At 34.3% G+C, this 11,213-nt stretch overlaps 2 protein-coding genes across 2 annotated transcripts; one reads left to right on the top strand and one right to left on the bottom strand.

Annotated features, from left to right (window-relative positions):
- Nucleotides 1-5,012: 5,012 nt before the first annotated feature.
- Nucleotides 5,013-7,441, bottom strand: LOC110672998 (protein FATTY ACID EXPORT 2, chloroplastic). The gene is made up of 3 exons (XM_021835960.2): nt 6,595-7,441; nt 5,801-5,935; nt 5,013-5,307 (listed from the first exon to the last, which is right to left on the bottom strand). Exons 1-3 carry the CDS (start codon nt 7,088-7,090, stop codon nt 5,168-5,170), a joined length of 771 nt encoding a protein of 256 aa, XP_021691652.2. The 5' UTR covers nt 7,091-7,441; the 3' UTR covers nt 5,013-5,167.
- A 673-nt stretch (nt 7,442-8,114) lies between these two features.
- Nucleotides 8,115-10,414, top strand: LOC110672949 (F-box only protein 13). Its single transcript, XM_058145883.1, is given in 3 exon segments — nt 8,115-8,505; nt 8,508-8,543; nt 8,993-10,414. Coding segments are annotated over 3 exon segments (1,347 nt in total). The 5' UTR covers nt 8,115-8,453; the 3' UTR covers nt 10,252-10,414.
- Nucleotides 10,415-11,213: the final 799 nt, after the last annotated feature.

Raw genomic sequence — 11,213 nt, 5'->3', positions numbered from 1 at the left:
CTTGTGATGATGCTGCCAAGCACCTTGTGCATATAGAGTTTTCAATAACTTGTATTAAATCATGTAATGTACTGTTTTGTTGGATGTGTGAAGAAAAATGTTGGGTCCATAGGTCTAGCATCTTTGCAGTCATATGAGGATTAGAAATTTCATCAGTTTTTATAATGAACTAGATTTTTGTTCAATTGTTGTCAACATATTATTAATTGAATGAAAATGTGGCTATATAGCGTTTTCTACATGTATATTTAATTTATTTAAAAAATTTTAAGAAATTTTTGTAAAAGGAACTGTAAAATTATAAAGAAAATAAATACATAAATAAATAATAAATTGAAAATGAATATAAAGAATAAATAATAAAATATATATAAATAAATTCTGATAAGATGAAGATTACATTATTGAATTATTTTTTTTAATGTCTTAGTAATTAAAATATCATTTAACAAGTTTAAGAAGAAATCATAGTTAAATATTATATTTTTTATTTACATTAAGAGGTGGCTAGTTAGTTTATTTTTAACATGTAATATTGATTTATATAATTTAAAATTATGACCCTTAATTTTTTTAATATTAATTAAATTATAACTATTACCATAATTTTTTTATTATAAGGAATTTAGTACATAATTTTATAATTATAGTAAATAATAAAAAAGTGGCTTTATGTTTTTATAACAATAAGTCTTAATTTTTTTAGTATTAATTAATTTACAATTATTATTATAATTTTTTTATTATAATAAATTAAATACATGATTTTATCATTATAGTAAAAAATGACAATACAGCTTATTTATATAAATATTGTAAATTTATTGTAAGAAGATACTTCTATGGTAATAAAGAGGCATTTTATTATTGTCAAATATATAAAATTTGAATGGGATGGAATACCAAAAGAAAAAGTCAAGCCACTTGGTGGACAAAAGGACAATATTTATTATTGTAACTTATAACATATATGGAATTGAAATGAAATAGAAGACTAAAAGGAGCCACTTGATAAAGAAGATAAGATAAATTCTTGATAATATTGTATTACTCTATTTCAAGACTTAATTTTATAATATTTATATAGATATGGATTAGGCCATCTAAACCTATGCCTTCTAGCAAAAATAGAATGTATAAATGTTATTGTTGGTCACTTTTAAGAGGCATTATGTCAAATATTTTAATGGAAAATGTATGTTTTAATACTCCATATTTTAATGCTTTTAGCATTGAAAATATGTACTTTGTTTTATTACAATTGAGAGTGTTAAAGCGTACTTGGCTCAGTTCTTCAAGTAAATAGGGGATGTGAGGAGGACGTTAGTCATAGGATTAAAGCCGGATGGTTGAAGTGGAGACGTGCCACGGGAGTTTTATGTGATCGTAAGATTCCCAATAAATTGAAAGGAAAATTTTACCGTACAGCCATATGACCGGCTATGTTATATGGTAGTGAGTGTTGGGCACTAAAAGAGTCGTATGCATCTAACATAAGAGTTGCAGAGATGAGAATGTTAAGGTGGATGAGTGACCGTACTAGACTAGGTAAAGTCCGTAATGAGAGTATTAGAGAAAATGTAGGAGTGGTGCCAATTGAAGATAAGTTGAGAGAAGGGAGATTGAGGTGGTTTGGTCATGTGAAGCGTAGACATACGGAGGCTCCAGTTAGACAAGTAGAGCACATTAGGTTAGAGGATAGAAAGAAAAAAAAGGATAGACTTAAATTGACTTGGAGGAGAGTAGTACAACATGACCTAGAAGCATTATACATTTCTGAGGATTTAACCCAAAATCGTTCAGAGTGGAGAAAGCGAATCCATATAGCCGACCCCAAATTTTTGGGATAAAAGCTTAGTTGAGTTGAGTTGAATTGAGTATTCTCTAAGTTTGCTATAAAACATGACAGTTCCTATTCAATTTCTAAATTTTGCTCTTGCTTTCTATCAACATAACCAAAGATGCCCATTTGGTCTAGCTTTCGAAGCTAACGGACAGCGATTAAAACTTCTGACAGCTACAAGCTTGTATGATATTTCTGTTAAAACTTTTGTTGAAAAAATTATTTTTTAAATATATTAATTATAGAGTATTAAAAAATAATTTAAAATTATATTTAATAAATTTTAGTTATAAAAATAATAAAATAATAAAATAATTTTTTTAAAGTATTTTTTTTAATAATATTTAAAATAATATTTTTATTTAGAAAAATAACTTTATCATTCCAAACTTAATGCCAAACAGACATTATATTATGGATATTTGATGAATCAAAATGAGAAATTGGCCGTTAAAATTCTAAAAGTTGACTTTTTATTTTTATAATTAAAAGCTGTATAAACTAGAAAAACTATCCTTCTTACCAAAAGTTCACTTTTACGAGAATACGATCAAATTTTAAAATATTTACAAAAATAATTTAATTAATAATTATTTAATAAATACATACTTTTATTTTATATTTTTAATATACACGTACATATAAATAGCCAAACACAATAATCCATTAAATTATAAAAAATAATTAATTAATATATCAAAAATTATTTTTATATATGTACATATATTATTAAAATTAATTTTTAAAAAAATTCATTTATATATAATAAATCATAATATGTAAAAAAAAAAAAGACTTTATTAGCAACTTTATAATCTGGCGATTATCTCAATGCTATATTACCAAATATTTTACAATAAATTATGATATCATACGCCTCCAAGAAACTCACTGCCTTATGTTATTTTTTCTAGTAAATTCCCTATTCTACTCTCGCTGTCATTGTTAAAGCATCAAAGAAGTTGCCAATTCAACTCCCCCCAGTTCTGCAATTGTCTTATAGATCCATAGCTGTTGGAAAGGTCGTAGCAACATCGTTGGGCCAAATGTTTGGATTGGGCCTCCTATTGTTGCCATTTAGGCTAAGGCATATACTTCATGATCCTCCTCTCCTGTGATCCAGATGACTGTGACTTCGCCCTTGTTGGCTCAGATCTTTGCCAAGTACTTCTGAATTCAAAGCTCATATTGTTGAGATTTGAATATTTAACTTGGAAATTTCCTTGGCACTAATTGACAACAAGTTGTTGTCCTTACCTCCCTTGGAATTTTTAGTGCAATGAGAAGCGTCATACTCAGCCACGTTGTTGGTGGTCCAGAAAGCCAATTTGGCTACATACTGCAAATTTGCCCTGTATGGCCCTATGAGGATGACTCGATCCCTACACCTTTGGAATTGGACGAACCATCAACCCAAATACTCTATTATGCTCTACGAGTTGGTGGATTCAGCTGGTGTCAACTCAGTTATAAAATCTGCTAGAGGCTAGGCTTTCATTGCTGTTCTCAAGGCACAACGTTTATCAAATTTGCGCAACATAATTGACCAAGCCTAACTGAATCGCTTAAAAAATCGGAAGTTAAAGAATCTCATTGCTACCCAACTTAACTCTCAACTGTAAACAGTTGACACAAACCTTATAAACTAGACTTGATCACGGGCCTAAATAAATCTGGACATCTGAGATGAAGTTGAACAAGGATTAATGGCTTTGAGTTTTGCTCGAAATATAATTTTTTAAATTAAAATTTTTTATACATAATTAATACATATTTATAATATAAATATATTATATATTTAATAATTTTTTAAATTAAAAATATTTTTAAAATTTATAATATTTATTTATTTATTTATTTTGGATCAACTGAACTAGACATGAATAGAGCCTTTTAAGTCCAGGCTTGTCCTGGCTCAATCCAAATCTGTTGGGAATATATATCTTACATTGAAAATGAATATAAAAGAAAGGATGAATATAAGTGATTGAGTTACATTAATAACTTGACTAGTTAACTTAATCAAATATTTGCTCCAAATTTAACAAAATCCTCTCAGAATTTACCTATGATCAGGTTTAATAGCTAACCAATGATCACCACAAGCTGACCGATGAACCAAACATGCCTTATTCCAGAGGAAGAGCAAATTTCCAAGGAAAATGGTAGCTTGGGTGACAATAACATGGTTCCCCTCTTGCAAATTGACTTTCCAAGTTCTAAAGCCTACAATATCAAGTAATGGCTAGTTTCGGTTTGCCTCGATTAATTCAGTAAAAAAACTAAACTAACTGAACCGAACAGATTTTCTCAATGTTATCCACTGTCTTTTTAGTTAGGGTGTAAAAACACACTTAAAGCAGAAGGGCACTTTCTCTTGTCATCCCTATTTCTCCCTTCTGACCTTTGGACTTTCACTCTTCTCTCGTTTCACCATGATTCCATGAACAACAACTGAGAGAGGGAGATGATTAGATGAAGGTTGACGAGAGTTGAATGAGATCTGCTAATCGGAACAGCTGATCCACTTAAGGGCGGAGGAGCAATGGCAATTGGCATTTAGTCTGAGTCGCGCTCTTTGATGGCTTCACTGTGCTTCGACGGTCAATACCCCTCATCTCCCTCGATTCCCTCTGCTGGTGTTGCATGTACTGATTTCCTCAATTTCACTCTTCAAGTTTGCGGTGGATGGGCACTGGGTAACAGCAAAAATATTATTCTGTTCGTACCATTGATCTATTTGTTCCGATTCTTTTTTCTGTTGTTGCTCTGTTTATTCGTGGAATAGTTTTCTTTAACTTACTAAAAATCAGAAATTATGTAAACTTATTATGATCTTGGGTGGAATCGTTTGATATGTTGAGTACGGATGATTGAATGACCACAGGAGATGGGGTTGATTTTGTTCTACATTGGTTAGGCGTTGGGATCGTGTAAGAGACGAGGGAAAACGGAAACATTCCATGAAACCAACAAACTGAATCAAATATATTCAATTCAGTTTAATTCAAGTCTTCTATAATTTCAGTTTGATTCGATTCTTCTATCATTTTGGTTCAGTTTCTATTTTATATCATTTCAATTGTTCGGTTTTTACAGTTTAGTTCAGACCGATTGCCAGCCCTACTACCTAAGGTAAGTGAAGAAAAGTAGTTGCATGATCCATCCATACAAAGTTCCAACCATGAAGCTCCATAATAATACACAAATTTTACGTGCCATTACAGGAAGAAAACAAAAAGACACTGAAACCAACTACCATATAAGACGGCCAACTGAAGCCTATTTATTAACCATATGTCTCACTGTTACATTAAGCATATTTCAGTGCATACTGCGCAGAACTCCATGAATGTAGCCACCAGTCATTACAATCGACACAAGAGACACAACACCTGCAGGAAATATCTTCTTTGACCTCAAGAAACGAGAGCCCATCACCCCCAAGAGTATAGTAGACACACCTGGAAATTCGAAGATATTAAAGCAGTTAATGTGTTGAGGGTGAGGTGAGAAAGCAGCAATGTTCGTGCACTTACACCAAGATTTGTGGCGCTAAGTGTAATCACATTTAACTCTCTACGAATTAGTATTCAACAACCAAAACATCACAAGTTAAAATGAAAACCTAATAAAAAAATTTTCAATAAAGAAATCCATCATGAGGGCTTTCATCAATCATAATTAAATGTGTAAGAATACATTCATCTCATTACCGAGAGATTATAGGTGAACAATGAACAAACCTCTAGAAAAGTCCAGATGACAAAATAGAAAGTACAACAGGGAAAATCTTAATGAAAAGAAAAGCACAAAGTTTAAAAAAGAGAAAATCATGGAGAATAAACAAAATTCTGCAGCCAGTCAATGCACATTCATAGGCAACATTTCTAGCAAACAAAATATAGGAACTTGCAGTAGTAATAAGAAAAATTTTATGAACATAGTGTCTCTTACCAAGCCCTACAGACGAGGCATAAACAGGATTTGTAGGAAGCTGTGTGTGAACATAAAACAGTATTGAAGCAGACAGTCCTCCAGCCAAAAGTGATTTCTGGCTACCACTCTTCAAATAGCCCATAAGACCACCCACTATAAAATTAAACCACAATCAGAAGAGATCTACATAATTGGGAGAACTATAGCTACTAATACAATTGTGTTGCATCAATAACAAATAAATGAGAAACTTTAGAAAATGAAAACAATAGTCTACAACTATGCTACAAAGAGTAATTTTTGTTTGTTCTTAATCAATTTTCAGCCAAAACAACCACCAACTTATTGATGCCATGCTGATGTAAGAAGAGTTTAAAATGTCAATTTGTAGACTTTTTGAAGGTGTTGACGAACCCATATCATAAAAACTGAGTAGCAAACAAAAGCTGCGTCAACCAAACAGAGACATTGACCTAAGTTTAGAAATTAAAATTAACCTTCACTTTCACTTGGGTCATTAATCGAACACCTGTTTAGCATTTTCAAGCTTGTTGAAGGTATTAGAGAAACGCCTAAAGCCACATACTTCAACTGCTAACACCAACTTATAGTAACATACCATCATATCTTACACTTCATCTTATCAATTGAACATTGAAATTCGAAAGAATCAACAGGAAAGATTAAATATTTTCGTTTCAAAGGTCAGATTTTTAATTAAAAGGCTGTTTGGGATTGAGACAGAAACTGCTTTTTTGGAAAATTAAAATCAAATTTTAAAGATCTCTATAAGAAATGGTAAGAGAGATTACTTCCAACAAGGGCAGCATAACCAAGAGTCAGCTTCTGAGACATAGACAATGCCATCTTCTTCTTCTCACCGCTGCTACCGTCCAATGAATCCCCTTCACCTTCGTTACTCTGATCACCACCACTACCAGCACCTCCTTGTCCTCCGCTATTATCACCGCCTCCACCACCACCCCCACCGCCGCGACCTCCTATATCACCATAACCGTCACCGCCGCCTCCGGAATCCGGTTCAACCTCGATGCCTTCGGTTAACAATTCAACCCTATCGTTGACAAGCGTAGACGATTCGAGACCCGAAGAGACAACCCTAGCAGCGACAAGCGGCTTCAAATGCTTACCAGAAGAAACAACGAATCGGTAGTTTCCATTCTCGGTCGAAGATTGCTGCAGGCGCAGGAACTTCGATGGATTGGCGTAATTTGGAAATCCAAACTTGGAAGGCTCTAGAAGAAGAAGCGAAGACTGAGACGCTACACTTATCACCGATTCCGCCATTTTGTTGATGACTTTGTTTCGGCCATTTTGCTTCCGCTTTTCGGCTTTTGCCCACTCTCGAGCAGCACCTGTAGAGAAAATCAATGGCCCGGCCCGGCTCGGTAGGCCCAGTTGAATCTGTTTCAGAAAAGCCCAATTGGGGAGGGAGCGGGAAAAGCGGAAGATGGCGAGCACATCGAGATCTCTGCAAGGAAACAGGAGAAAAGAGTCGTGATTAACGGCTTTTTTGTCTTTAGAGAATTGAGTGAATTTTAAAAATAATTTATTGTTTGAAATGTTTGGCTAAGGAATCAATTCTAGCCATTGACTTGCAGACGCTAAACCCAAAGGCACAAACAGAGAGGAAGAGATTCCCCAACGAGGAGGGAAAAGAAACAGAGAGAAGCAGGGAAGGCGAATTGCTTTTTTCTATCCTTTGCTTTGGAAAGGTCAGCACCCAGCACTGTGTGAGAGCCCGAACCCCTTTGACATGGAAATATGACATAGCTATCTTTCCTTGCTTTGCTTTTCTTTTACTCTATCAGTGGGTTATGTCTTACGCGTGTTTTCGCTTTCTTTTATGGTTAAAGTGTATGCCCGCATGTGCAACCCTTGCTAATATGCTTCACTTTGCCTAGTTAAGACTTTGTTTGGATCTCATCTAACCGAATCCAATGTTTGAATTTTAAGTGCTTTAGATTTTCTTTTGGTTGGAGGGATTGAGAATTGAGTCAACTGGTCTTGTGTACTTGGTTAGTTTTAGTTCACTCTTCCATCTCTCTTTTGTGTCAACGCCAAAACTAGAGGGGGAGCTAGCTCTAACCCAGGAAGCTTCCTGCTCCCCTTCCTCTGCTTAGCCCTGTTCTCTTTTTGCTCTTTTTGTTGGATTTGTCATTGTCACTCTCTCTTTAAATTCCAAATAGAGAACACCCACCTGCCACAACACTACTAAGCTTGCTGCTTCTTTCTGTTTCTGTTTCAGTATCAGTATCACTCTGTCTTGATTATCTCTACTCCTCCATTCACGTCTCACCAGGTACGTTTTCTAGTTTTCTAGTTTTCTTCTTTCTTCTCTCCATTGATCTTTTCTTTTGTCTTCTTCTTTTTCAATGTGGGTGCCTACTGCTGTTTTTATTGTCTCCATCTCAATTGTAATTTTGGGTTTTTCTTTTTCTTTGATGATTTGCCTATGGGGCTTTTGGGCGTATTCATATCAGTCTGCTTGTTTGGCAATCTTCTTTCTGCTGCTATTGGTGTTGTGTCTTGTTTTTCTGCCAAATTACATGATTTAGCTGCGTGATGCTTGTTTTCTACTTGTTAGAACAGAATCTGTTACAAGAATAAGAATCTAGACTCTAGAGTGAAAAAATGCCCTCATTTACTAATGATGTTATCTGTTCCCTTTTCCCCTCTTCCTTTTCCCTTTTTGTTGTTGATGCAATTTCCTCGTACTTTCTCTCCATAAACAAAAAGGGTTCATTGCTTGATCCTCTTTTGGTTCTTTCCTCTCGCCTTTTCTTTTCTTTTTCACTTTTTAGGCTGCAGCTTCTAGTAATTTATTCTCAAATTGGCTGCTTTTATTCCAATCTTTGAAGAAATTCTCTCTTCTGATGTATGTTTATCTAGGAGAGCAACCAGGTCTAGAGTTTTCTTGATGAGTGAAAATTTAGAAAAGAAAGAAAATTTGTAAGCCTTGTTTATTCAATTTGTTGTTAATGTTCTAGGACCATCCTTGGGTTTTTTTGCCATAGATAACGAGGATTTCCAGGGAATTCACTATACTTTTTTTACTTTAGTGGTATGAATTCTAAATGGATAGGATAGCCACTTTAGCTTTCCTTCATGATCGTGCATTATATTCTTCTGTCGAAGTTCTGGTACTGCATTCACTAATAACTTTATTGGTTCTTTTTATCCTTACAGTTGATATTTTCAGGTTTTTATCCATGGAGCACCATGATTCCTGGGCTTCAGTGCCAAGTCGGAAAAGAAAGTTGCAAGAAAAAGATGAGGGCATGCTTAGCTTCTGCATGGATGAACTCAATCAAGACCTTCTTGAAAGGGTTCTCTCCTGGTTGCCAACCTCCACATTCTTTCGCCTTAGGTCAGTGTGCAAGAGATGGAAATCACTAGCAGATTCTGCAAGTTTCAAGCTTGCCTGCTCTGAGATTCCTTCACGAGATCCATGGTTTTTTATGGTTAATCCCCACCTTAACAAGTGGACCATCTTTGACTCTGCTGAAAGAAGCTGGAATAAACTCAATCATCCACCTTTCCTCCAGCAAAGCTCAAACTCTGACTTGATGCCTGTGGCAGCTTCTGGTGGCTTAGTCTGCTTCCGCAATGAATCAGGTGACTTAATTTTATGCAATCCTGTGACAGGTTCCTGCCACCAACTCCCTCCTGCTCATCCAGCCACAGAAAATCACTCTCTCCATGCCATCGCCATGAGTACATGTTTAAAAAATCAGCAGTCTTACAAACTTGTTTTGATCTCTGGTGAACTAACAAAACTGTCATGTAAAATCTATAATTCAAGTACCAGTTGTTGGGAAGAGGAGATGTTATTAAAAAGAAAGGTCGATGATTCTCAGGAATTTGACTCAAATGATAACAATGCTGTGTACTTCCTTAGCAAGGCTGGAAATGTTGTGGCAACAGACATGCAAAGAAGCCCATCTAAGCAATATTCATCAATTATGACTGTTAAAGATGGAGAGGAAATTGCCTATTTCCTTAGCTCATCTGGTACGATTGTGGCTTGCAATCTGACGCACAAGTGCTTCTTTGAGTACCCCAGGCTATTGCCTGTCTTTTATGAATACTCCATTGATGTGGTGGAGTGTAGAGGGGAAATGCTAGTTGTTTTGCTCTCAGAATTTTTTGGAAGTGCAAGCCTTAGGGTCTGGAGGTTTGATGAGGAATTTCGATCCTGGCACCAGATTGCAGCAATGCCTCCAGCAATGTCGCACGAGTTTTACGGGAAGAAGGTGGACATAAACTGTGTTGGTGCTGGTGACCAGATATTTATCTGCTTAAACTCTGCTGAGTTCTTCAGCTATATTTTGTGTGATTTGAGGACCAATGATTGGGTCGAATTACCTAAGTGCTTTATGAATGGTGAAGCTGTGGAGTTCATGTCTGCCTTCTCATTTGAACCAAGGATTGAGGCTTCTGTCTGAGAACAAGATTATTTTGCAGATGAGAGTATTAAATGATTGTAATTGCTATTTGTGATTCTTTTTTTTCTTTTCTTCCATTTCCTTGTTTGTATCCTCTGATGTATCCTTCTTATATTCTTTTATGGTTAATTATTTTGGCAAATTAGCCATTGAAGGTTCGGCATGAAGTTGAGAAGAAATTTCAGTGTTAGCCTGCAGTTTTTTTTATTTGCTTGCTTGCTGTCTGTCTTGCACTGTGTTTGATTCTTGGAGAAAATTTGAGAGAGATGTGAAAGGAATGGACAAGAAAATGGTCATGAGATAAGAAAATAAAGTTTGATTTTTTTTAATAAATGATCTATCTAAAAGTTTGCTATTATTGGAAATAACAAGTTATCACACGTGATTATATTTTCATAAAAGTTACTGGAATTTATTGTGACTAGAAATAATTAAAAATTTTTAAGTTAATTTACTTACTATTTTATAAATAAAATAAACAAACACCAATTAGATAATTTTATTTGTAAAATAGTTGATAAGTCAGTAAATTAAATTGAAGGCTTTTAATTTTTAATTATAATAATTTTTACGAAATTAAATTAAAATTTAATAATTTTTATGAAAATACTCATAAATTGAGTAACTGTGTGATATTTACCCTTCATTATATGATAATTTTATTATACCTTATGTAAATTTTTCCATAGTATTCTTTCTCACTTTGTTGAACAAATGTTTTCTTATGAATGCTGTGACATCTTCTTGTGTTATGATCACTGGATTGTACTCTTAGCATGCCAACCATCTTAATTAGTTGACCAATATTTATTTCTTTTCCAATACTTTATTTTTCAACTGTTCAATATATTTGTTGAGTTAGGCCAACAGTGAGTTTTTAATTAAAATAAATCAGCTTGATTAATTAAACCACACTTGGTTCCATCCAACAAGTTTCAAACCCAACAATATAGTCTTTGTGA

Source organism: Hevea brasiliensis, chromosome 4, assembly GCF_030052815.1.
Source record: "Hevea brasiliensis isolate MT/VB/25A 57/8 chromosome 4, ASM3005281v1, whole genome shotgun sequence".
NCBI classification, from domain to species: domain Eukaryota; kingdom Viridiplantae; phylum Streptophyta; class Magnoliopsida; order Malpighiales; family Euphorbiaceae; genus Hevea; species Hevea brasiliensis.
Note: the sequence above shows the minus strand (reverse complement) of the source record. Positions and strands in the feature narration are given on the sequence as shown.

Coding starts and splice junctions, on each gene's coding strand:
- LOC110672998 (XM_021835960.2), bottom strand. CDS start 7,090: ATGGCGGAATCGGTGATAAGTGTAGCGTCTCAGTCTTCGCTTCTTCTT. Junction 5,936..6,594: donor TTATGCTGCCCTTGTTGGAA/GTAATCTCTCTT, acceptor TTAATTTTATAG/TGGGTGGTCTTATGGGCTAT. Junction 5,308..5,800: donor TGCCTCGTCTGTAGGGCTTG/GTAAGAGACACT, acceptor TCGAATTTCCAG/GTGTGTCTACTATACTCTTG.